General features: G+C 42.7%; 4 protein-coding genes and 2 long non-coding RNA genes across 10 annotated transcripts; 4 read left to right on the top strand and 2 right to left on the bottom strand.

The window, feature by feature from the left end:
* Positions 1 to 50: 50 nt before the first annotated feature.
* On the top strand, positions 51 to 15,189 carry LOC147057189 (protein kinase C beta type). 4 transcript variants are annotated; one of them, XM_085911228.1, is made up of 17 exons: positions 51 to 912; positions 1,717 to 1,748; positions 5,871 to 5,953; positions 6,912 to 7,026; positions 7,358 to 7,486; positions 7,823 to 7,979; positions 8,106 to 8,240; positions 8,318 to 8,414; positions 8,542 to 8,685; positions 8,761 to 8,934; positions 9,000 to 9,091; positions 9,206 to 9,268; positions 9,360 to 9,498; positions 9,578 to 9,658; positions 9,749 to 9,856; positions 9,976 to 10,116; positions 12,942 to 15,189. In XM_085911228.1, exons 1-17 carry the CDS (start codon positions 749 to 751, stop codon positions 13,092 to 13,094), a joined length of 2,007 nt encoding a protein of 668 aa, XP_085767354.1. In that variant the 5' UTR covers positions 51 to 748; the 3' UTR covers positions 13,095 to 15,189. The 4 variants fall into 4 exon arrangements, with proteins under 4 accessions (XP_085767354.1, XP_085767356.1, XP_085767353.1 ...); XM_085911230.1 differs by having other exon boundaries at positions 54 to 912; positions 6,915 to 7,026; positions 12,942 to 15,188; XM_085911227.1 differs by lacking the exon at positions 12,942 to 15,189 and adding an exon at positions 10,780 to 12,894 and having other exon boundaries at positions 60 to 912.
* On the bottom strand, positions 671 to 9,927 carry LOC147057190 (uncharacterized). 2 transcript variants are annotated; one of them, XR_015065998.1, is made up of 7 exons: positions 9,726 to 9,927; positions 8,307 to 8,929; positions 8,077 to 8,214; positions 7,809 to 7,958; positions 7,351 to 7,498; positions 2,956 to 3,119; positions 671 to 1,845 (listed from the first exon to the last, which is right to left on the bottom strand). It is a non-coding gene; the product is annotated as an uncharacterized LOC147057190 (long non-coding RNA). The 2 variants fall into 2 exon arrangements; XR_015065999.1 differs by having other exon boundaries at positions 2,956 to 3,095.
* LOC147057186 (uncharacterized) lies at positions 9,945 to 23,396 on the bottom strand. Its single transcript, XR_015065997.1, has 9 exons — positions 23,139 to 23,396; positions 20,984 to 21,121; positions 20,498 to 20,681; positions 15,812 to 15,879; positions 15,165 to 15,262; positions 13,131 to 13,321; positions 12,160 to 12,350; positions 11,903 to 11,956; positions 9,945 to 10,114 (listed from the first exon to the last, which is right to left on the bottom strand). It is a non-coding gene; the product is annotated as an uncharacterized LOC147057186 (long non-coding RNA).
* Positions 16,012 to 18,531, top strand: LOC147057188 (voltage-dependent calcium channel gamma-3 subunit-like). Its single transcript, XM_085912260.1, has 4 exons — positions 16,012 to 16,222; positions 17,179 to 17,262; positions 17,479 to 17,619; positions 17,987 to 18,531. Exons 1-4 carry the CDS (start codon positions 16,012 to 16,014, stop codon positions 18,529 to 18,531), a joined length of 981 nt encoding a protein of 326 aa, XP_085768386.1.
* Positions 19,417 to 22,444, top strand: LOC147057187 (Fc receptor-like protein 2). The gene is made up of 5 exons (XM_085911243.1): positions 19,417 to 19,739; positions 20,117 to 20,386; positions 20,524 to 20,850; positions 20,963 to 21,211; positions 21,531 to 22,444. Exons 1-5 carry the CDS (start codon positions 19,499 to 19,501, stop codon positions 21,704 to 21,706), a joined length of 1,263 nt encoding a protein of 420 aa, XP_085767369.1. The 5' UTR covers positions 19,417 to 19,498; the 3' UTR covers positions 21,707 to 22,444.
* On the top strand, positions 22,856 to 25,009 carry LOC147057185 (hsp90 co-chaperone Cdc37-like). The gene is made up of 8 exons (XM_085911248.1): positions 22,856 to 22,992; positions 23,148 to 23,429; positions 23,486 to 23,564; positions 23,958 to 24,073; positions 24,158 to 24,280; positions 24,347 to 24,529; positions 24,704 to 24,775; positions 24,836 to 25,009. The coding sequence occupies exons 1-8, from the start codon at positions 22,873 to 22,875 to the stop codon at positions 24,932 to 24,934; spliced, it is 1,074 nt and encodes a 357-aa protein (XP_085767374.1). The 5' UTR covers positions 22,856 to 22,872; the 3' UTR covers positions 24,935 to 25,009.
* The last annotated feature ends 156 nt before the right edge of the window (positions 25,010 to 25,165 follow it).

The raw sequence follows: 25,165 nt of genomic DNA, 5'->3' as shown, positions 1-25,165 counted from the left end.
CACGGAGAAACTAGTGGGATCAACTTTAAATATTGTATGATTTGGATTGTTTGAACCACACAGCACTCACATTTTGTTTGACAGATGACTGAAAAGTAATTAACATCATCTGATTTGTTAAAGGTTTGTTGATTTATTTGGAGTTGTAAGCATGACAACAGCCACTGTGTTTGCTTTTCTTGTTCGACCACTGCTAATTCCTTAGAATCGACACAAATGCTGCACAGCCACATTCAGTCTTGACACGATTGTTGCGAAATATGGGGAAGGGAGGGGGGCGCAGGAAAAGTCCATTTGATCCGCGTGCAATTCGAATTACAATCATGGTCAAGGTGAAAAAAGTTCATCGCGAGCCGTTCGTATATTAGCATCGTCGTATATCGGGACCGTCGTAGATAGCGACAAAAAAGGAAGCGAGCAAGCAGAAACACTGACAGTATCAACAGGGAAGCAAGGCGACGGAGGGCACGCCGGAAGAAGCAACAGCGAGCACACAACTCGTCGGAACCGGCCCAAAAATCGACAGGAGGGGCGGACGGACGGGGAAAAGCGACGATTTGGACGACGACGAGGGGCGGAGGAGAAGAAGAAAAGGACACCTGCACGCCTGCACTGAGTCGCTCACCCCCCCGCTGCGCCTCCTCCCTCCGGAGCCCCCCCCTCCTCTCATTCCTCTCCCTCGGACCACCACCGCCGCTGCCTCCACCATCATCATCATCACCACCACCTCCGTCGCTTCCTCGTTAAGATGGCTGACCCCGGCAGCGACGGAGAGGTGGCGGAGGGCGCGCGCGGTTTCGCCCGTCAGGGAGCCTTACGCCAGAAAAACGTCCACGAGGTGAAGAACCACAAGTTCATCGCGCGCTTCTTCAAGCAGCCCACCTTCTGCAGCCACTGCACCGACTTCATCTGGTGAGGATTGCATGTGTGTGTATGGACACAGGTGATTCACTTGATGCAGCAGCAGCAGTGTTTCCCGAAATCCGATAATAGCGACAGTTGCACCGCGGACGTCCGCGGCTTGGCTTCTTTCTTTTTTCTTTTTTTTTTTTTTGCCGCATCGCCACGCAGCCCCATGCGCAGGCACGCGGGGGCCTGCTGCATGCCCATGTGTGTCATTGAATGCGTCATGAGTAATTCACATTATTGGGCGAAGACTGAACGTGTGCAATGATCATTACGACAAAAAAATGCTTCATCTACATAATGCACAACCTATTATAGATTTTTTTTTTTTTAGTCTTTCCACATTTCTCAAATGATTCAAACCATTCCATCTTGAAAATGGTCACCAAATTCAGGATCCTGTAGCTTCGTATTTTTCCACCTTTCCCCACCGTTTTTATGAATCCACCATATTATAGATGATAATTGGCAGACATTTTACACACTAATCATTTCTCAACCTCCATTTTTTCAATAATCCACATTGTCCATGAAAAAAATGACAGTAAATGCACCTGGTAAACATATTCCATCAATCAGACTATTCTAACTTCAACATGTGAACAGTTTATGCTGGAGATCTTGGCTTCTATTCTTACGTGACTATTTTTTGCTATATGTTAGCATACCTACTGCTAGCATTTGAACAGTAAATAATCGGTGAAAATATGCAATCCTCATCAGCCCTATTGAGTTTCTCACTCTGAATGTTTTTGTAAGTGTCACATTCTCCATTTCCCACGTCAAGTCTTATCGCTCTTGTGTCCACAGGGGCTTCGGCAAGCAGGGATTCCAATGCCAAGGTAAGGAAACTGCTTGCAGATGGCTGTGAGTTTTCGGGTTTGTTGTCTTAAGTGGGCCTCAGGTCTGCTTTTTGTCACCGGCTGAGCTCTCACTGTCCTGGTGTTGGCAAGTGTTTACGCACAGAGAGATGAATGAGCAGGATCAAACGAGAAACCCCCCCCCACTTTCTTCTCGAGACATGGTGGGTTTGGAGTGCCGGTGGGCGGATGGATGGTTGGCAACCTGCGCAGTCATGGACCGGTCGGGTCAAGGTTCACGTCGTCGCCACAGCGACCATTACTCACACTAGGCCATTGAAAGGGTGAGGGACTTTAGTGTGGTTCCCTCCCCCGTAGCCCAGGCGGCCTTCACTGAGGTGTCATCACTTCATCAGTGAAAGGAGAATTAGTCTTCAGTGACATGGATATTACCTGTGCATGACCAAGCACGTTCCTTTTGATGCTTCCTTGTTTGTTTTTCATCACGCAAGAAGAACTATCGCGTTAATTATACAACACTTGTATATCTATGACCTTGCGTGCCTCAGGTTTTTTTTTTTTTTGAAGCTGTGGATTATTCTAGTTCTTCTGTTCCTTTTTTCCCCCCTCACCCAAGAATAACTGGTGAAAGCTTTGAAAGCAACCGTGTTGTCTCTCGTTATGTTCCCTAACCCATCGGCAGATCAGAAGCAATTAACCCCGCAGGTTATAGCGGGGTTTGCTTGTGATGTTAATATTGATCATCTTCTGTGTTGCTCCATTGAGCAAACAGTAGATCAGCCTCTTTTTTTTTTTTTGTGACAGACAATCGACAGGTTTGTCCGTCAGAGGGAGTAAAGGTTGACGAATTGACTGTATCTTAATGAAAATACAGAGCGTGCCATTGCTTTTGGCGAGTCCATTATGACAGACACGATCCATCTAAAGCTGTATTAGCTTTTTTTTTAAATCATAATCAGTGTGGCACAACCACAGGAATAAACATTGATGTTGGCTCCTCAATGAACGGCTTCTGTGACAGTGCCGATGAAAATCCGAGCTGTGTTTTGGGGTCTTAACTAGAACCGGCAGGTGTGTCGAATGTCGTGGCTTCATTTACCCCCCCCCCCCCCCCCCTCCCCTCTCGGAAGCAGCTCAGAACGAGAGGAGCGTGTGCAGTGCGCTATCGTGATAGGAGGAGCGCCAGCCCGGGAGGAATGTCAGACATGTGGTGTAGACGTGCTCTTACCTGTGTGTGTGTGACAAAGGTGTCTCCTGTGCCTTCTGGGTGTGTTTCCGTACTGGTTCTGCAGGTGAAGACACCTCTTTTTGATCCTTCCTTCATTTCGTTTCATGCAGTGTTTGTTTCCTCGCAGACTCCCACGATCACTATAAGGAAGTCACATTCATTTCCTGTGGAAGTGTCTCAGCGTTATGACCTCAAATGGTCTGGATGTCTCTCACACATTTTTGTAGCGTTTATTTTTCTTTGGCTTACGCACAGAACTAATTTAAATCATTAAATGTGCGGTGATGTCATCATCTGGGACGGCAACAATGGCGTCCAACACTAAAGAGCTAAAAGCGAGGTTAAAAGAAATGAGGACAATTGGAAGTTCCCCATTGCGGGTTAGATGACACGTCCGTCGCATTTCTAAAAAAATTCTCCCGGCTAACATCGCTGTTGACAAACTTGCAACCTTGACGTCGCCTCATAGAATTGGCGTTCTTCAAATGTCATCCTTGAGAAGAGTTTGCCTCATAAGGTGTATTTCTTTTTCCAAGCAGGCCAGAAATGACTTCATTGATTTGTTTATCTGCAATCATTCATGTCAGCACAAGTGCATCTCCTTCATTACAAGGAGAAGTTTTCATCAGCAAGGAAAGAGTCAGTGAATATCTAATCAGGTCTACTCGACTAACAGGCGCATTGAGATTTGGCATCATTTGGAGTCCAGACTCTCATCCATAATTATTGTGCTGCCATCAATCCCCAAAAAGTTAACTTGAGGCGCCGAATTTCATTCTCACTTGGCACTCCACTGTCATTTGCAACAGATTTCATTTGCTTTCTGGCAGTAACGACGAGGAGGCTTGCGCGACAAAACTTGTCACCATCGCTCTTTGCGATCGTTTGAATTGATTGAACGGTCCAAGTCATTGATCGTCAGGTTTGTGTTACAGCTCGATTTGTCGTTGTCGTCGAAAACAGACTGCGCCGCGTTGGGGTGAGCAAGCATGCTTCCGCACGTCTTTTAATGAATTGTTTCTACTCTGACGGCACTCGGTCCTTTGGAATTGTATTTTGAGCGAATTCTTTCGAAAGACTTGGCTATTTTTTGAAACACACGTCGCTTCACAGTTCCCGACCAATTAGAATTTCCCGAAAACTTCCTCTTGGCGGATGTTTGCAGGAATGTTTGTCAAAATGTTTTGATTTGCCGTTAACGCCGCCAGTCACTCGGAAAGGGGCGGCGTCGCTAGGTTGGACTGTCAGGCTCAGCTTGGTTGCTAGGCAACAGAGCGAAGACCTCCACGGCGGGTCACTCGGCCTGTCTTTCTGTTGCATGCCTGAGTGTGTGTGTGTGTATGTGTGTGTGAAGATTTCTGAGCAGAAGGCTAGAGTGTGACTGTTTTGCTGGTGTGTCGTTTCTCTGTTTCTGCTTTTCTGACACACTGCAAAAACACAAATGAATTCTTCGCCCAGATGGACACAACCTGATTTTGGCAAACATTCAAGGTTGGAGTGTCTCATCTCCCACAGGTGTCTGAAAAGCAGATGTGTGATGCTTTTGGAGTGGAAAAAGCTAGTCATGAATGAAGACGGATGAGGCCATTCATATGCGGACCGATAAAATAATACCGATTGAAGAAATGTTGTGCCGTGAAGCACGTTTTGGTCAGACTGTCACCGAATGAAACTCGGCAGCTTGGAGAGCGGCTGTTCATTATCGAGCGGTCGTTCTGAAATACAGCGAGGTTGCAAACGTTGAGGGCAGAAGAAAATGCCATTTTCTATTTTTCAGCCGATTCATCGTTTCAAATCATTCATATTGGTGGGGCTCTCTGCTTTTTTTTTTTTTTTTTTTTTTTTTAAAACTTCACACTCCTGCCTTTTTTTTTTTTTAGGGTTGCGATCAATTTGCGAGCTTGGCCATCGAATGACTTTTTAATTTGTACAGCGCTCCCTTTTTATAGCTGCATGAATAGTTATTGTGCAATTGACTTGATAGCAAGTGGCCGGAATAAACTGTATTTAATGTTCAGTGTTTATTAATCACTTAGAGTAGTCTCCATGGTAACAAAGGGTCAGACCTAGTTCGACCTCCTTTATAAAGCAATTGCCATCCGGATTTGTAAGAATTTGTCCTCTGGCCGATGGGCTGAGTTGAGGAAGTTGATCTGATCTGATCTATCTATCTATCTATCTATCTATCTATCTATCTATCTATCTATCTATCTATCTATCTATCTATCTATCTATCTATCTATCTATCTATCTATCTATCTATCTATCTATCTATCTATCTATCTATCTATCTATCTATCTATCTATCTATCTATCTATCTATCTATCTATCTATGATTTATTATTTCATTAAATCGTAGCTGGCTAGCAAGCATTTGTGTTGTGATTCCAATGAAGAAAAAAAATGAACATATTAGCATCTCTACAATGTAACAAAACTTGAATGTTAGCTTGGTCAAACTTTTTCTAATTGATCAAATCTTAACAGTGACTAGTCACTAAAATGATGCTCAGTTGTGTTACCGGCAATGAGCCAACGGCATTCGCTGCTTCCTTCTACTCAACTTCTCCAAAAGATATTTTGCAAGCTTTCGTAGCTGTCCATCCAAATGGCGTTTTGCAATATACCCGCTATGATCTCATCTCAGAACAAAACGCCAAAACAAATCAACAGGCTTGTTTGACAAGGGTGACGTTAGCTATTGTAGCTTTGCTGAGTTGATTTCGATTCGTTCCTCCATGCTGTGATGGAATTAAATAGAGGGATTGGTGGGAAGGGAAGCTGGAACAGCTAAAAAACTATTGTGAAATGACTAATGGCGCATAATTGACATATTGATGCATCTCTTTTTAATTTTCGCTTGGTATCGGATTGCAAGTGACACTTTTTTTTTTTCCTTTCTTTCTTTTCACAGTGTGCTGTTTTGTGGTCCACAAGCGCTGTCATGAATTTGTCACCTTTTCCTGTCCGGGTGCCGACAAAGGGCCCGCCTCCGACGTAAGTCAATTAAATGGACACTAAATGCATATTTTGATGGTATCTCGACCAATGAGAAGCGTCAGACCAATACTTAAGAATTTTGAATTAAAAGTTGTCACAGTCATTTTATTTTTTATTGATTTATTTAATTTATTTATTTTAGCTTCGCCACAAGTTTCGAATAGCGGGGTAGGGAATCAAATTATTTCCTCCATTGTACATCAGTACGTTTACCCAACCGGATAATTCAATTCTAAGCCACCGACTTGTGGAGGAAAATGTATTTGGCTAAAGCACATTCCCATCTGCAACGCTAGGTAGCAATATAGCCGTTTTCAGCTTGTTTTTCCTCTTGACCTCTCGTGTCACATCAAATCAAGTTAGCTTTGGGTAGCTCGTAGCAAACCGGTACAATGCCACGCCGTCAAATGGATAACCGCTTGCTTCGAAAAATGCTCATTTATCACTTTTCCTTTTTCTCTCACATTTTTATACGCTATCCACGTATAATATGTTGTGACGTAAGCGATGCTGCTTCTTTGAATAACATTGTTTTGTCCGCCGAAGAAAAAAAGCCACCTCACCACACACGCGCTCCTAATGAAACATTTGGTGCTCGTTGAACTGAGATTCTCATCGAACGCCGTGATTTAGATTCAAATCAAGAGTTACGGCCTCAGGTTGCATTCGAACGAAACGTTCACATTAACGTGCTGAGTGAGATGGAGTTAAAAAGATTATTAATGGAATTAGCCATGTCGGCACTTTACGCTCGCACGCCGTACTCGCTGCCCATTTCCTGTCAACGAGTTGACTCCAAATTACATTTGGACGCGCTGTTAAAAGGGGAAAATGTGCTGCGTGGCTGCTTCCAGTTAATGGGCCCAATAGCTCAAACCAGTCACGCATCCTTCACTTTAGAGTGTCGTCCGGCCGTGACCGTTTCATTCTAAATTGCTTCTGTTATGTGTCTCAGCAGGACCCTCGTAGTAAACACAAGTTTAAGGTGCACACGTACTCCAGTCCGACCTTCTGTGACCACTGCGGCTCGCTCCTCTACGGCCTGATACACCAGGGCATGAAATGTGATCGTAAGTAAAGAATGTGTGTGTGTGTGTGTGTGTGTGTGTGTGTGTGTGTGTGTGTGTGTGTGTGTGTGTTTACATCAGCGTGTCCTGACATCTAGTGGACACCTTGAAACATTACAGCTGGCTAGAAACTATCCAAGTTCTATTTAGTACCAAAAATCCACAACTTCAAATCAATTTGACCTCCACCTGATTTGTTTTCTACAGAGATATTAGATTTGTGATTATATTGATCAAATTTGATGATAATAGACATTATTACAGAAAGAACCCAAATCATTTTGAGACAGAAAATAGTGAATTGCTTGGATGCGTGTGTGCGCTAACCATGTAGACTGCATGATGAACATCCACAAGCGCTGCGTGGCCAACGTGCCGAGCCTTTGCGGGACGGATCACACCGAGAGGAGAGGGCGTATCCAGATCTCGGCTCGGATCACAGACGACACTCTGACCGTCACCAGTAAGTGCTCTCCTACGGAAACACTCACAATAAGGAGGTGGACAGATAAATAGAAAAGCCCCTCCTCAACTTTAAAAGAGAGAGAGACCAAAACTGGAAAGTCCATTAGCTGATCAATAATGCAACGATCGGCCCACATGGCCTGTTGGACATTTGTCCATGTGCCAGCTTTGTCTCTCGCAGACAGTTCTGCATTGATTATGGAGCGTAAGCTAAACTGTCGCTAAGTGTTGACAAATGCAGCCGGGGAGCAAAGCGTTGAGGATCGGGCAAATGGTGAGCATCTTAAAGACCGCACACGAAAAACAGTATTTGGTCTTACTCTGTCCCGTCCAGTCAAAGAGGCCAAGAACTTGGTCCCGATGGATCCCAACGGCCTGTCAGACCCTTACGTGAAGCTCAAGTTGATCCCTGACCCCAAGAGTGAGAGCAAGCAGAAGACCAAGACCATGAAATGTTGCCTAAACCCCACCTGGAACGAGACCTTCACTTTGTGAGACATCTTTTTTTTAACTGTACAACTAAAGAGTGCAATTTTTATTTTTTACGTTCTTTTGCCAAGTGTCAAATGTATCAGATGCCTTCCTTACCTTTGCTTTTATATCTTCGCCTCCCTCAGTAACCTGAAAGAAAGCGACAAGGACCGCCGTCTGTCGGTGGAGATCTGGGATTGGGACCTGACCAGCAGGAACGACTTCATGGGTTCTCTGTCCTTCGGGATTTCGGAGCTGCAGAAACAAGGCGTCGACGGGTGGTAAGACGGGAACACGCGTCAGCTCGTTAAGTTGTGTTGACAAAGCTGAGCTGACAAGTATCTGACCTCGGCCCAAGGTTTAAGCTTCTGTCCCAGGAGGAAGGAGAATATTTTAACGTCCCCGTCCAGCCCGAAGATGAAGATGGCAACGAGGAGCTTCGAAAAAAGTTTGAAGTGAGTGACTCGTGTACAACTGGACTCTTGTTGATTGTGCGATCTTTAACTCGGTCGATGCCAGCCCGGTACAAAGTCTGACGTTCATCTCAAGATTTGCAACTTTTTTTTTTTTCTTCCTTTGTAGAGGGCAAAAGTCGGTCCGGGAAAAACGTCAGACTCTTCCTCCTCCTCGTCCGTCAGCAAGTATGACAGCAACGGCAACCAGGATCGTATCAAGCTCTCAGACTTCAACTTCATCATGGTTCTGGGAAAGGGCAGCTTTGGCAAGGTGCAGTACGTATTTCTCCTAAACTGAAGGAAAACTTCCTTTTGAAACATTTCCCCATCGTCCGGCTGGCCGTAGGTGATGCTGGCCGAGAGGAAAGGTACCGACGAGTTGTACGCCGTGAAAATCCTGAAGAAAGACGTGGTGATCCAGGATGACGACGTGGAGTGCACCATGGTTGAGAAGCGGGTCCTCGCTCTTTCCGGAAAGCCGCCTTTTCTCACACAACTCCATTCCTGTTTCCAAACTATGGTAGGACACAAAAGTAAGATCAAAGACGTCCGTCGTGAGTAACCCATCTTCTCTCGAATCTCCAGGACCGATTGTATTTTGTGATGGAGTATATTAATGGAGGGGACCTAATGTACCAGATCCAACAGGTCGGAAAGTTTAAGGAGCCTCATGCAGTGTGAGTAAAGCAATACAAAACGTTTTTGAATATGAAGTAAATTTTCGTCATTTAACGCACGCATACGATGGTACGGTATCAACAGAAAATCAAAAAGCCTTTCGGTTTTTCCAGGTTCTATGCAGCCGAGATCGCCACAGGCCTCTTCTTCCTCCACTCCAAAGGAATTGTGTATCGGTGAGTGTGTTTGTCACCTGAGAACGTCGCGTTTGTTCACAATCCTCCTCGAACCGTAGTATGTACTTATCACCTGCAAGTGTGTCCGTAGGGATCTGAAGCTGGACAACGTGATGCTCGACTCGGAAGGTCACATCAAAATCGCAGACTTCGGCATGTGCAAAGAGAATATGGCCGACGGCGTTACCACTAAGACGTTTTGCGGAACACCGGACTATATCGCCCCTGAGGTTTGTTTATTCTTCGTTTTATTTATTTTTTTGGAACCTCTTTGAATGAGACTCAACTTCTTTGGTGTGTACATTCCAGATCATAGCCTACCAGCCTTATGGAAAGTCTGTAGATTGGTGGGCCTTTGGCGTGCTGCTTTATGAAATGCTTGCGGGGCAGGTTGGTCTTGCGTTTGCTCCACAAAAAAAAAAAAAAAAAAGCACAAAATAGTGACCGGAACACTTACGAAGTTGTCGCTTCCGTGTCCAGCCGCCTTTTGACGGGGAGGATGAAGATGAGTTGTTCCAGTCCATCATGGAACATCACGTCTCCTACCCGAAATCTATGTCCAAAGAAGCCGTCGCCATCTGCAAGGGGGTGAGACACACAACTGAACTTTCAATACGGATTTGAGGCTTTAATGATACACACATAAAAAATAAAATTAAAAAAATGACACACACCTTTGATTAGATTTTGATCTTTGTGATGTCTAGCTGATGACCAAGCACCCGGGTAAGCGTCTAGGCTGCGGTCCCGAAGGCGAGAGGGACATTAAGGAGCACGCCTTCTTCCGTTACATCGATTGGGAAAAACTGGAGAACAAAGAGGTCCAACCGCCTTTCAAGCCAAAATCTGTGAGTATGACACAAGCGCACGTTTAATGCCGTGGGAACGATTCACACACGACACAACCGTAAGCGAGTGAGCAAATCAGGTAAGTCGGTTCATCCCTTGCACGCAACCATCACCCGTTACTACGCCCGCACTTTGTCATTGTGGTGACGACTCAGCAATATAGACCAATGGAAATCCGCAGTCCACGAGCTGTGCGATTTTATTGGTCGATGCCATGTTTGCCTTGCCTTTTTTTGGCTGGGGGGTTGCAGCCTGGGTTATAATAGTTTTAGATTTTTTTGTTTTATTATTTCATTTTGAATTTTGTTTTAGTTCATTCAGATGGAATTATTTATGACAGCAGGCTTTGTTTTTTTATTTATTTATTTGTTTGTTTTCGTTTAGTTTTATATATATATATATATATATATATATATATATATATATATATATATATATATATATATATATATATATATAATAAGAATGAAAGTAATGAACCTCCAAAATGAAGAAGAAAAAAAAATGTTTTTATTTTATTTTGTTGGATTTTTTTTCCACTTTTGGTTATTTTGTCTTTTTTTTTTTTTTAACTATAATAACCTGGGCGGCATCCCTAATCATGCTCACTCCCATCCCTCCATTTTCTCTCTCTCTCTCTTCTCTCCCCTCTTCCACGGCAGTGCGGGCGTGACGCCGAGAACTTTGACCGCTTTTTCACACGCCACCCCCCAGAGCTGACCCCCCCAGATAAGGAGCTAATAGCCAACTTGGACCAGGAAGAATTCCAAGGCTTCACATTTGTTAACCCGGAGTACCATCACGCTACTCACTGACCTCGCTGCACACACACACACACACACACACACACATGCATCAGTGCAATAGTGAGCCAGAAATCGCCATCATGAGGATATGCCGGCAAAAAAAAAAGTCTCACCATTCCTTTAACATGGTAAATATAAGCGCACGCAAGAAAAGAGAAATATCAAATTTGTAATATCAACTCTACTGTCTCGATTCCGATCAACAGTGCAAGTTGAACTAAAATAGCCTTCTCAGTTTATCTTATCAGATTCATCCTACTAATGAGGAAAATTGTTTCCTGAGTATAAAAACCCCAAACGGCCCTCCTAGGATTGTTTGAATGCTGACCGGTGTACCCCAAGCCAAATAATTATTTTCTCAGAGTATAGGAAATGTTTTGCTAAAAAAAAAAAAAGAAAAAAAAAAAGTCTCATCCACGCTGCTCAAAACAAAAATGTTTTTTGAAGCATAAGTTCTAAACATTCGTCCATTTTAGACACACACACCAAAATAATCAAAGGTCAAAGATGTGATAATCGAACAATTTATTATCATCGTTTGCACTGCATCAGGTGTTGTTATCGTCTTAGTTAAGACCAAATATTGTTTACAGCTCTTGTGTTTGATCCGGGGCTGCTAAAGTGCCAACTGGAAAAAGTGCAGCCAAGCAATGTTTCACCCAACATCCCCTCTCAAAAAAAAAAAAAAAAGACCCGTGCGTGCCAATTTAGTTGAAGTCATCCATTTTAGACTGCACATTAGAACAAATAACCTCCTAAAAAAACAATTAAAAAAAATCATCGTGACGAGATGTGCGTTGAACAAAGTATTGGTCACGTGTCGTCACGCCAGTGAAAACGTTTGCGCACTTAAAGCAATGACGGACGACAAAAAAAAAATGTCATGAATATATCAACTGTCATTGTTGTGGGTGAAAGAAAAAACTTCTATGAATTGTTGTTGTTGTTCTGTATGACTGGAAAGTAAGAATATACTCACTGGTGCCTACCAGGACACTTGTGCTGCGTCCGCCTTCTTATTCCACATGTCCAACTGAAAGAAAATAGAAAAAACATTTAGAATGGATTCATTTATGATCGACTTGTGCTTTAGCTAACGGTTCATGCCGTGCGTCACACTAGCTGAGTAGGAGAAGCGATTTTTCTTCCTCAGTTCAGCCGGCCGCCGAGACACGTGACAAAGGGAGGTAGGCAATGTCAACATTCTTCTTTCATGTGCTCAGCTCATGGCTTCACCTCCTATCCTCTTGTGGAATCTGTTTTATGGATCCTCGTTTGTACTGGAATGTTTCTCTCTGCCGCGCAGGTGTTTGTCTCGGGTTTGTACTGTGACGTCAGCAGGTCTTTCCCGTTTTTGTTGTCGTGTTTCCGGGTTTGTTCGCACTGTGTGTGCTTCTGTTTTTGTCACACTGGGGATCCAAAAGCTCCTGAAACAGAATCAATAGTTTAGACTTGATCTTCATAAGTGAATATGATAATAGTAATGAAGTGGAACCTATAAAAGGTCAAATGTCACAGAACCAGCCCTCGAGGACTGGAGTTTGACACCTGTGGAAAATTGAGACGCAATTTGTTCTGGGATGCTGGTTAGAATAAATCGGTACTAAATTATCACCATTATAAAAAAAAATTTTAAATAGAAGGACGTCGGTTAAACTTGGATGAAGATTAAAAAGTTTCGTTCAGTGTCTCACCCCTGCAAATCACCGATCGAAATGTCTTTGTGTCTTTGGACTTGCCTTTCTTTTCCCCCTCATCACTGTGCTTTAATGGAACTTTTTTTCTGCTTCCTGTTTTGTCTCGTTAGTAACGAGTGATGGGAAAATGAAGCTTCAAATTTGCTTCATGAACTATTTTTTTTTTTTTTTTACTCCGCTCGATAACAGTGACTTGTCATTTCTTCAACCCTTTCTTTGAGCCAAATTTGAAGTTTCATTTTTCCATCACTATTCATTATACCTTTTTAAAATTTGCCCCAAATGTTTCTTTTTGACTTGATTTGATTTTTTTCCTGTCAGAAATCCCGCCGCGACGTGGGCAACTTTGACAAGGAGTTCACTAAGATGGCCGTTGAGCTGACGCCGACGGACAAACTCTTCATCATGAATCTGGACCAGAACGAATTTCAAGGCTTCTCCTACACCAACCCCGAGTTTGTTATACAAGTGTAAAAGGGGAGGATGAAAAATGCCAAAACCTGAACAGACCTGCAGTGTCTTTCCATCATCTTGTCACGTTGCATCCAATCGTAAAGCGGACTACACACCCACCAATGCACGATGTGAGACTGCACAAGTGAGGGCTGCTTACAGCGGGACTGATCTTCAATTCTCTTACACGGTAGCCAAAAAAAAAAAAAAGAGTCTCTCATAGTGTGAAGACCTCCGCCAAGGCTCAACTGTTGACAAAAGTGAAGGAAGGAAAAAAACATTTCTATGGCTTCTGATTTCAGAGCTAATAATCCAACAATTTGTGTATAGAGCATAATTCATTGTGGCCCATGACAAAATATAACATCAGGTTTTCATCATAACAAAAATAGAATAATGCAGTTATATTTCAGCAACAGATTTCATTTTGTTTCTAAAAATGTCATAGCTCAAAATGACGCATGGGAAAATCCTTATTGCGCAAGCTTTTATAGGTCAAACTTAAAAATATGACGTGCTAAAGAAATAAAGTACTCTTTATATCTATCAGCGTAAAAAAAAGCATGTCGGCATAAAGCCAATTCTGATTAAAATTTGGTGTTGACCAGTATTTGGATCGACTTGGGCCTATGTTTTGGGTTATTCATTGAACTCGAAACTTTGGCTCATATCAAAACTCATAAAAGAACTTTTTATGTTGTCTCCTGGAAAATAATCCCCCCAAAAAATATTTAGCCTACAATTTTGTTCAAATTAGTCACAAGATTTTTTGCGTCATCCTGAAAAACCCCTTTTAATGGCAATCAAAACAAAAGCGGTCTTTTTTTGTGCTTGGCGGAGGTCAACAATAGTTAAAATTGTGCTCAGTGTCAGCATGTCAATGCGGAGCGCAGCAACAAACAATGTGGCAGCGTGTGTATTGATCCACAAGCAGCAGGCATGTTTGTTGTTTATTTCCTTCTCATCTGTCATGAACATTCCATGATCAATATGTCATGTACGTATGTTATGTGCTCACACACACACGTATGCAAGCATGCACGTATCTGTGCAGGGTGTAGTAGCGGATGGGATGGTCGGGATTTTGTCCCGAGCTAGCACGTTTTGTCTTCCAAACGAGTCCGTTTTTGCAACCTACGCTCTTACTCCACGCCGTACTTTCCGATTAAATTCCGTTCATGTGCAATAATTAGCAATTCAAGTCAAAGATTACTTTCCGATTCATCGTTACACCTGGAGTTATTCAACCGAATTTGTAATCACTCTTTGGACAAAAGTATTGGGACACAGTTTTGGTGATCTTTGCCCTAGAGTGTAATTGAACCCTTTGAAGGTTTTCGGGTGTTTTTCCCGTAAGGAAAAGTGGGCTGACGGGTGAGAGCAGAGGTGATTGGTCAATTTCATGCAAAAATGGCTCACAAATGCAAAAGCAACTCTTCCCCAAAAATGATATTGAAGGAACATCATCTCTTGTCTCCTTTCTGGTGCCATGTATGCGCTCACCTATAGTGCTATATGTACTGTCTTTGTGGTGCAGCTCCTCCTATGCATGCCATAACTGTATTTGTCGCCTTTGTTTTTTTTTAATTCTTAAACACAAAATGACTAGAGCTCACGAGGTCACGTGCAATGAACATTTAATAGTTGTACTTGTTCTTATTCTGTATATGTTTCGATGTATGTGTAAATAGGAAGGGACTCCAAATAGTTTTGATGAGTTTCGTCATATCACCTATCATGCTTTTTATTGATTCATTTGTTTATTTTTTATTTATTTTTTTAAATTAGAGCTCCAAGTGATGCTTTTTGAGCATTTTTTTTGGGACATATTCAAAGTGTGAAGGTCACTGAAAGGATTTGGAGGTGCAACGGCTCATTCGTCAACGCTTGCAGCCCTAATTGATTTTTTTAGGTCGGTTTGGAGTTCAACACTTCCATTTGTGACCGTTTTGAGCAGAAAAAAAAAAAAGAGGGGGACATGGATGTCTACTATGCAAAAGGCAAGCAAAAGAAGAGGAAGATTTGAAAGACTTTTGTATAAATCAACCTGTGTAACAATTACTACTCTCATGTTGCATGCGCCGTCATTACCTGCGCGTGAGGCATCAACATTAAAGTATGAATAGTTCTCTGCCTCGGATTCTTGTTCTCTCAACCATCCAGTTTATTTCTAGAGTTCTTCTTCATTGCTGCAAAGATTAGAATAGTGACAGAATGATATAGAAGTGATTAAAAGTGAAAATTAAAATATATATATATTGTACATGAAAAAAAATACACAATTTGCAGGTATTGCAAAACAATATGGTTTATTTTGTATTAAAAAAAACAACGCCTAAAATTTGGAGAAAAAAAATTGGATTAACCAAAATTGGTTTATTTTTGACCCAATTCTTCATCCATGTGCTTATCAAATTTTATCCATAACATTTTGCTCCGACCAAGCAAGCGCTAATGTCAACGAGGGCTGGAGCTCTGTAGCCCGATGACAAATTTGAAATATGATTGGTTGGAGAAAAAGTCTCAATAATATGATGGCTCAAATTGCTAAAGATTGTTAAAGCCCGAGGCAGATTATATGGATTAACATGTCAAACACAGAGAGGCTGGATTCTGATTGGACACACACACACACACACACACACACACAGTGGTGGGGGACATTGTGCAATGAGTGTCAAGCCGCATCTCCATCCCAGTAGACCCTGTTGCACATACTGCCAGGTTGTTGTACTTACCTTTTGTCTCATTTGCTGCTCTCAAAGAATTCCTTCAAGTTTTTGTCCACTTTCATACAAAAGGATTCCTAAAGAAAGAAAAAAAAAATAAGCACAATGTTTACTTTCAAAAGACGACCAGCAAAGTCAATTGGAATTCAAGCAAGTGAATCTAAACAGAGATAAAAGGCATCTTTTTTTTTTTTTTTTTTGGGGGAGGCATGAGGCTGTGCAACCGGGGTGTGATGATGCTGATGACCACGGCGGGGGCTTTCTGCGCTTTCAGCCTTATGACCATCGCGGTGGGGACAGACTACTGGCTGTACTCGCGCGGGATGTGCCGCTCCAAGAACCTGGGCGACAACGAGACGGTCCGCAAGAATGAGGAGGTGCTCACCCACTCGGGTTTGTGGAGGACATGCTGCACCGAAGGTACATGACAGTTTTTAATGGAATATTAGAGTTAAAATTATTGTATTATTGCTTGTTTATTAATATTGCTATTATCTCATATTCCTTATTTGCTGTCACTATAGCGGCAAAAAGGAATACAGCATCATTTTAATTGTTGCAATGGAATCTTGGTTATATCTTAACAGTCCGACTTTGCAGAGTCATGACACAAGTTGGCACACTATTTGGCAAGCAATACATATGCGAAGCTCATTTTTTTAAATCAAATTCTTTTGACTGTATTAATGAAGGGTTTCTAACATCGAGTCTTCTATTCACCAACCAGCAGTGACTATTTGGATAATGATGTTGCCATTGGTTTATAGTTTCAAAACAGTGTTATGTATTGGGTATATTCTGTTATTTTCTTAAAATAAATAAATATAATTTTCTTGAAATAAATGTATTTTTAGGATAAAAAAAACTGTGTTTATTTTGTCAGGTTTTACAAAATATTTTGTACTGCCTGACTGGTGCTTGTCTACCTTTTTTCACAATAAGTTTGGTTTTGGTTACCATGGTGATGGTCCCACATCAATACTGCGCATCAGGACATATTCATCAATATATCCCATGTGATGCATGCATGGGGGTCAGAAAGCATTGCGAGCAGCACGCAAAGTTTGAATTTCGAGTGCGCACTTGACAAAACAAAAACAACAATGAATGAACTCTAACCTCATATGAAACCTTATCAAAGTTCGCACACCACCAAGTTCAGAGCAGAACTGATGCCAAGCCAGAGCCAGAGCAGGGAGATCAATACCGAAGTCCATCAGATGATGCACACATCCCATTAAGCATTATGCAACTCCCTCTTTTCAAGAGCATACAAAGTGGACTGGGTCAAACAGACAGAGTTAGTCATGCTATAAAATAACAGCGCAAAGATAAAGTTACAAAAAACCTTTACAGTCATGTTTGCTTCTCTTTAGGAACATTTCGAGGCGTTTGCAAAGACATCGATCACTTTGCAGAGGATGCCGACTACGAGCAGGACGCCGCGGAATATTTGCTACGTGAGTTGCTGCTGTGATGTACAGCGTGTTTGGAAAAGTCACTCAAATTGTTTATGGGATGGAATTTATTGCCATTGCACATGCGCAATAGCAACGGAAATAAGACGCAATGACCAACAGAGGGAGACAAAGCAGAGAAGGTTTCTTAAATGAGAAAGAAAAACATAAGCAAGATGCAAGCTTGGCTCAACGTAACTCGGCATTTCTTCCTTTCAGGGGCGGTGCGAGCGTCCAGCCTCTTCCCGATCCTCAGTGTGGGCTTGTTATTCCTCGGAGGTGTGTGCGTGGCGGCCAGCGAGTTCTACAAGTCACGCTACAACGTCATCCTGACAGCGGGCATTCTCTTTGTCTCTGCAGGTGTGCAACACGCGGACAACTAAGGCACAAATCCTGGTTTTGAACTAAATCTGCAAAGGCCCAATTATTGGATGACTGGGAAAAATTATGAACCAGACAGTCATAGTTTGAGACTGGAATCCTGACGTCACAGTGAACATTCATCATTTACTCTCGATAGAGAATGGAAGCAAAAGTGAAAAAAAAAATTCCCGGGAAAATAAAAATAAAAAATACTCCAAATGCCAATTATCTGACCTGGCTGGCATATTTCGAGGGGTGTCACCTTGGCACCCCCTCTAGCTCCGCCCATGTTCTGATTGTCAATAAGTGTTGACCGCGCTTTTGGCTTTTTTTTTTTTTTGACTCTTCACTTGTCACTCTTCAGGTTTGAGTAACATCATCGGCATCATCGTGTACATATCGGCCAACTCTGGAGACCCCAGCCAAAGCGACAACAAGAAAAGCTACTCCTACGGCTGGTCCTTCTACTTCGGGGCGTTGTCTTTCGTCCTGGCCGAGATGGTGGGCGTTTTGGCGGTGCACGTGTTTATCGAGAAGCACCGGCAGCTCCGTACCAACGGCCGACCCTCCCTGGTCAAACCGCCCGTTTCGCGTGGCTCGTCCAACTATCGCAACCGCTACTACAGCAACCGCCCTCAAAGGCACAGCAGTAGAAGTAACCACAGCGGCACCGTCGACTTCGTCCCCGACTCACTGCGAACGTCCCTGGTGCGGGAAGCGTCGCTCTCATCGGAGGCCAAGATGGCCGCCTTGCCGGGGTTGCCCCCTCCGGTTACCTCGGAGTACATGCTTTACGCGCTGAAGGACGCCGACGTGTTGTTGGACAGTTTAACGGCCGCGCCTCGGGATGATGATGAAGACATACTGCCTGGAATGTGTGCCAACAGTAAGAGAACCACTCCGGTCTGACGCGAGACGTGATGGACGCATGACCTCTTGTTTAAGAAGAGCACAGAGACTCTGATGACACAGAAACAATTACAAGAAGTGGTTCTGAAATTTTTTGATACCCTAAAAACACACTTAACCCGACAAGTTCCATCATTAACTAAAATGGAATTAGCATCCCATCACTAAAAGGGGGGGGGGGGGCAATAGAGGGCTGCACCCACCCACCAAGATGCTTATTCCCAGGCATGACTCTAAATAAATTGTGATTTTTATTTTATTATAACTACATACTTTTGAAACAACAACGCTAACAAAACCTTTCTTTCTAAAGTAGAAGAATCGCTGACTTGTCTAAATGCCGTAGTAAAGCGTCAACTACTGAGACGGAGGACTTACGTCATGTCAAATTTTGTCCGCCTCAAGTGTAGGATCATCAAAAATATGCAGTAAAAATAATAATTGCTGTTCATGTAGACCCCTCAACTCTCGATTCGGGTGATGGGTCGAGCTTAGTTTAGTAGGCCAGTGGAAGAAAAAAAAATCTTACCACATCTGTGCAGTTATACAAAGTGTGGATTCAAATTCTTTTGTGTCCCATTATTTTTGACTTGTACACTGAATAAAGATTTCTTGGAAACTTATCATTTCAGTGCCTTGTGGTACCTCTCGCCTGTGTGTCGAGAGCCAGATGGGAACACGTATTTTCCCGTAAAAGCGTACGTGGGGGGTTTCACAGAAGGAATGCGATGATAAAGGGAAGCTGGCGTCCTGCCAGCCAGCGGGAAAGCACTTCAAATTCCAAAGTAAATATAGGATTTATGACACAATAAGTTTTGCGTTGCTCTGTGAGTGGGTGGACGTTGATTTCATTCATGACTGTGAGTCTTCCTGTGCTGAGGATAAGGCGAATTTCCCAAAAGGACAAACTTGTCCAGAATTCTCTCACTCTCTCTCTCTGGCATCATGTGACTGCAGTGACCCACTGATGCCCTTTTTTTTTTTTTTTAGTTCCAATGCTGCTCTCTCGCTCACTCACATCGAAGGGCTGTCGGGAAGACCATCACTCTTACTTTCACTTTGCACCTCCTACATCAGTTTTTCACAAGGGCAAGGCACCGCGCACTTTTTGTTACCAGTTGAACTCGGAAGAATGTTTTGCGGCTACTTCTTTTGGACTGTTCTTTCACTGTCTGTCTTTTTAAGCAACTTCCATGTATACGGCTGTGGTAAGTTTAAACGCTTTGGCTTCATTCTTCGATCAAATTAGTAGTAATTATATCAAATGATTTTGTTTCGTGAATTAAAATGCCATTGGGTCCAATTGTTTGTTGTTAGAAAACTTTTGGTCTTTACTGTAGGCAGAGTTTGAAACGTATTTTTGACTTTAAAAAAAAAAAAAAGAAGAAATTCGGACTCAACTTTGACAACATGTGACAAACGGGAAGTGGGCTGAGAAACACTTGCCAAAGATGACACCGTATAACTGTCAAACAAGTGTAACAAGAAGTTAACTGCGGTGACCTCAGAGATTCCACTGCATGATTCAAATTCATGAAATTTCTTGCTTGATAATTTACCTAGGGAATTCCCTTTTAATTTTCAGATTACAACTGCACGGATAAGCCAGTGTTCACTCCGTCCAAACTGGTGGTACAGTTTGGCATGCCGGCGTCTGCCAGCTGCTCCGCTTGCCGACACGCTTGCCAGAACAAATCGGTCGGTTTGGAAAAGTCAATCGGCGAAGAGCAAAGAAACGGGACAAACCTTTTATGGACGGTGGACGAAATGAATGCGTACCCTAAGTTTGTCACGTGCTACTACAATAAAGGCAACGGCTCCCATTGCTGCAGCAAGCTGCCCATCACCGTCTTCCGTAAGACCCTCCAGTGACTTGTTCAAAATATCGAAATTTTGAAAATAACTGACCCCACACTGTCATCAAAAAAAAAAAAAAATCACAAAAGGAAGTGGTTGTTTATCTTACCGACTCTTCATTTTGTGCTCTCGCAGAGTATCCTAAAAAGGTCGAGTTGAACCTCCATGATCATGAGGGGCCGATGCTGGAAGGTCAAAGATACTTTCTGTACTGTCGTGTGGTTGAAGCCGCTCCCATCAGAAACCTTATCGTGATCTTCTACCAAGACGGCACCGAAGTGAACCGCAACCACCTAAAGAACAGCATGGAAAAGAAACCGGTCAACGTAACCTTTACGACCTTCGTTAATGCCACCAAAGAAAAGAATGGCGCTCGATATGAGTGCATTGCCCAGCTGGACGTGGAACCTGATAAACCACCGTACGAGATACGATCTAATATCTTCACCACATTTGTTCTCTGTGAGTCTGTTACCATAAGAACAATAGATCTGTAGAAATTCCTACTTTTTGTATCTCTGCCTTTCTCAAAAATCAATCTCACCAATGTATTTCTGTCACAATCAACACGCAGATAAGCCTCAATTTGACGGACCTGTCGATAGATCGATCAGCCTGACGGTGGGGGATCCCCTTCATCTCAACTGCTCCGCCGAGGGCAACCCGAGACCCTCGGTCACGTGGGAACTCCCGTCGGCCGGCGCTTTCGAAGGCGATGTCTTCTCGGTGGACTCTGTCACCACGGAACACATAGGAGAATACAAGTGTTCCATTAACAACAGCATGGGGAGGATCTCGGGTGTGTTTCATGTGGCTGTACGAGGTGAGTTGATGAATTTGACCTTAACGTACTGGAAAAATCTACGGAAATACTTCCAAGTAAAAGTGACCTAAATATTTTCAAATCTACCTAATACGGCAAAAATACCAAAATCCTACCTATAAGCTACCCAAATCTAAAAAATAAATTAATATGAAACACATAAATAAAAAATTATATATACACAACTAAAAATAAATATCAGAGTCATCTAAATAAATCTTAAATCTCCCGAAAATATCAATCAACGCAGCTGTTTTAGTCATTGACTTCACTTATACCGATGCTAACTTTGTCACCCTTTTGTTTTCTGTCTTTGCAGTCAACTACATGAATATGACTTTAGCCGTAGTAGCGGCGGTCGTTACTCTCGTGGCCATTGTCATCATCGCGGCGTGCGTCCATTGCTACAGACTCAGTCGGACTGGAAAGTACAACCTGAAGGACGTGTTTCATTTTCGCACCCCGCAGATCGGGCTACCTGCAGAGGAGCTTTGAGGGGGGGGGAGCGGTATGAGAATCAAGGTGCCGTCATCTGTATAAATGTGTGCATATTTCTGCAACTAATTTTGCCAAAGTCAATCTGAGGCACAAAGCTGCTGCTGGGTATAGGAGGTCCACATTGGTCTTTCTTGTGTAACACTGACAATGAGTCCCAAAGGTATTAAAGCATCTGCAGGAAGTCCTTTTCCTTTCCTGTTTGGAGTAACGGTAACGCCCGCCTATTCTTCCATTGTTGTAATAAGAAAGTTCAACTTCATAAATGAATCATGGATTATATTGTAATACGTTTTCAGTCCCAGACGCAAATGGACTGATGAACATTGTTTAACAAGGCTTGCTGAATTTAATTTGCTGCTGTCTCAAGGTCAACATAATATATATGTGTGTATATATATATATATATATATATATATATATATATATATATATATATATATATATATGTGTGTGTGTGTGTGCGGACACACACATACACTTTTTTTTTTTTACATTTAATATTTTTAACATGACATCAGTGACGTACCGAACATGTTCTCATTGTGAATACGAGGCTGGAAACAACTGCACATCCTGCCCTTGAGAATGTCTGCCCTGTCTGTGTTTTTTTTTTTTTTTTTTTTTTTTTTTGGGAGTCCTATGTTGCGTGTAATGTATGTACAGTGTGTATTTTGGGGGTTGTGACATTGCATCAAATTGAAACTGCACAGCTGGAATAAAAATAATGATACTATCGCAGATGCTTCCATTGTGGCATTTGATGAATAATTTAATGAACAAAAACATATTTTAAGTCACTAATGGTGTAGTGGTTCACTAGCCTGGATAAGTGACAGGTGCCCTCCATGCACAGTTTACCAAATGTATGCCTTAAATGTTTATTTAGCATAAAACGTTTGTCATCAAAAATGAACAAGCGACCTATTTTAAGTACTTGACAATCTACCTGAATCTGATTGGCTCGCTAAAGACCGAACCCAGACCTTCACCTATCAGGCATCAGATAACACTGCGACAGTGCCAAGTAAAAGCCAAAAATAGGATTTGTGTAAACAGCTTGTGGCTAACTAAGAGGATCAAAGTAGGCGTTTAGCTTGTGTTTAGCTTAGTTTGTAGTCAGCAAGTTGTTAGAACATCGCCGCTGGACACACTTGGACTGAAGGATGAGTGGGACCGGGGTAGCTATCGACTACAGTGCCTGGGATCACATCGATATTTCGGACGACGATGACGTCACCAACCCTTACGTCGACACGCCGAGCTTGTTTCGGATGAGACACCGGGTGAGGAGTAATAGACATTTTGATATTAACTGAAATTTGTTGGACTGCTAAACTGCTCTCACTTATCTACAATAAGGTTTCTCCTTCATGATCCACAACAATCAGCAAAATTCTTGATTTTTTTTTTTATTTTTTTATGAACTTACAATTCTCAGGCACGTCTGGAGAAGATGGCCGCGTTCCAGCAAAGTGGAGAAGACCTGGAGAGCAACCTGGCAGAATGCGGCAGGCTTCTGGAGGAGGCCGAGCGTCGACTCCGAGCCATGGAGGAAAAGAAGACTGAAGCGGAGGAGCCCGACTTGACCAATGTCCGGGCGGAGGTGAAGAAACTAAAAAAGGACAAAAGATCATTCGAGAAGATGAGGGAGGAACACAAGCGTGAGGAGAAAAAGCTACCCTGGAACGTAGACACCATCAGCAAAGATGGCTTCAGCAGGGTAAGACAAGAACATTCCTCCAAATGCCACCAGCATCTTACAAATATGTCTTGTAGAGTATTTTCAACATGAAACCGAAAGAAGAGACACAGGAGGAAGGCGTGGAGAAGTACACCGAGAAAATCAAACACTTTGGTAAGACAAAGTCGTTTGATTTTACGCAACCAACAAATGACAAAAGAACAATCCTAAAAATATTCTAGATCTTCCATAGAGCGAGTTTCACCTTCACTCTGTCACTAAGTGCTTTGCTCTTAGAGGGTTCTGTTGATTTTCTGAAATGTAAACATATAAGGAGTGTGGTTCGAGACCTCTGGTGTGTTTAATAAAACAAACAGACTTGATTTAAAGTGCGCCTCACTAGTCGGTTGTAAAAATAGTTCAACGCCGATGGGGACATTGTGATTTCTTAGGCATGGAAAAGATCTTTTGAAAATCACTTTGGATTTCTAGCAATGTTGTTGATAAAGCTTTTGTTGCTTTTGCATTAATTAGTACCAAAAGACGTGTTTATGTACATTACACTAGGAATGTTGCGGCGCTACGACGACAGTCAGAAATATCTGTCGGACAATCCGCATCTTGTGTGTGAGGAGACGGCAAACCGCCTTGTGGTCATCTGTATTGAGTATGCGATCGATGAGGTGAGAAAATTGGCTCCGTCTGGATCATAAAACAGAATTATTTAAAAAAATAATAAGAATAATAATCTACCTTTTCCGATTTAGAAGCACGCCTTGATGGAGCAGGTGGCCCACCAGGCCATGGTCATGCACTCCATCTTGGATTTGAGCCGAGCATTAAAGGTGGACCCGCGAGGCTGCTTCAGGCAGTTCTTCTCAAGCATGAAGGTCAGTAGAAGTCCAAACTGGGTTCTTGTGTTTTAGTCTCGTTGTCCTCACGCGTGTGTGTCGCAGAATGCGGAGCAGTTGAACCGGGAGGCTTTCCAGCGTGAGTTGGAACTGCTGAAAGAACGTGTACGGAGCTGCGCACGGATGCGTATGGAGGAAGCCAAGGAGGAGCTGGAAGAGGAGGAGAAACAAAAAAGATTGGGCCCCGGTGGTCTAGATCCCGTCGAGGTCTACGAGTCACTGCCCAAGGTAAATGTTCCGCTTAAGCACTCGACGGCGATCAAATGACTCCAACCGTGAGTCCCTTGTGAGAGTTTCCCGTTTCACTTTGTTTGCACACAAACATACGGCCTATTGATCTCGTCGGGCAGCACAGACGACTCGAAATGATGAAGTTCTGACCTGCTGTTGTCTCTCTGTAAGGACATGCAGAGGAGCTTTGATGAGAAGAACATTGAAATGCTGCACGAAGCTATAGGCAAATTGGACCTTGAGGTGAGCGGATGGATGGTTGATGATGATGATGTGATGATGACGTGGTGGTGGTCTTCACAGGAGGGTAAATATCACCTGGCAAGGTGCATCGACTCTGGACTGTGGGTGCCTGAGTCTGGAGAGAATGAAGACTATGGAGAAGATGAGGAAGAGGATTAAACTGTGTTTGGAATGACATAAAAATATTTGGATGTTTTTGAATAAAAACTGATAAGTAGCAGCTCATAGAGCTTTTTATCATGGAGAGTTTTTTGTTGTTGTGTGTTTTACATGTGCGGACACATTTAGTTCAAAAATATAAAATTATTATTTCTTATTTAAGTGTGTTAAGGCCATTGTAATATTTACAAGAGCAGATTTACAGATCTATAAATTGCTAACCATCAAGCT

This window comes from Syngnathus leptorhynchus, chromosome 5, assembly GCF_054491065.1.
Source record: "Syngnathus leptorhynchus isolate UIUO chromosome 5, UIUO_Slep, whole genome shotgun sequence".
Lineage (NCBI taxonomy): Eukaryota > Metazoa > Chordata > Actinopteri > Syngnathiformes > Syngnathidae > Syngnathus > Syngnathus leptorhynchus.
The sequence above is the reverse complement of the archived record's forward strand: the minus strand, read 5'-3'. Positions and strand labels throughout refer to the sequence as shown.

Coding starts and splice junctions, on each gene's coding strand:
- LOC147057189 (XM_085911228.1), top strand. CDS start 749: ATGGCTGACCCCGGCAGCGACGGAGAGGTGGCGGAGGGCGCGCGCGGT. Junction 7,980..8,105: donor TGGAACGAGACCTTCACTTT/GTGAGACATCTT, acceptor CGCCTCCCTCAG/TAACCTGAAAGAAAGCGACA. Junction 9,659..9,748: donor ATGAAATGCTTGCGGGGCAG/GTTGGTCTTGCG, acceptor TTCCGTGTCCAG/CCGCCTTTTGACGGGGAGGA.
- LOC147057188 (XM_085912260.1), top strand. CDS start 16,012: ATGAGGCTGTGCAACCGGGGTGTGATGATGCTGATGACCACGGCGGGG. Junction 17,263..17,478: donor CGCCGCGGAATATTTGCTAC/GTGAGTTGCTGC, acceptor TCTTCCTTTCAG/GGGCGGTGCGAGCGTCCAGC. Junction 17,620..17,986: donor CATTCTCTTTGTCTCTGCAG/GTGTGCAACACG, acceptor GTCACTCTTCAG/GTTTGAGTAACATCATCGGC.
- LOC147057187 (XM_085911243.1), top strand. CDS start 19,499: ATGCCCTTTTTTTTTTTTTTTAGTTCCAATGCTGCTCTCTCGCTCACT. Junction 20,387..20,523: donor GCTGCCCATCACCGTCTTCC/GTAAGACCCTCC, acceptor GTGCTCTCGCAG/AGTATCCTAAAAAGGTCGAG. Junction 20,851..20,962: donor CTTCACCACATTTGTTCTCT/GTGAGTCTGTTA, acceptor ATCAACACGCAG/ATAAGCCTCAATTTGACGGA.
- LOC147057185 (XM_085911248.1), top strand. CDS start 22,873: ATGAGTGGGACCGGGGTAGCTATCGACTACAGTGCCTGGGATCACATC. Junction 24,074..24,157: donor TTGAGTATGCGATCGATGAG/GTGAGAAAATTG, acceptor TTTCCGATTTAG/AAGCACGCCTTGATGGAGCA. Junction 24,530..24,703: donor TCTACGAGTCACTGCCCAAG/GTAAATGTTCCG, acceptor TCTCTCTGTAAG/GACATGCAGAGGAGCTTTGA.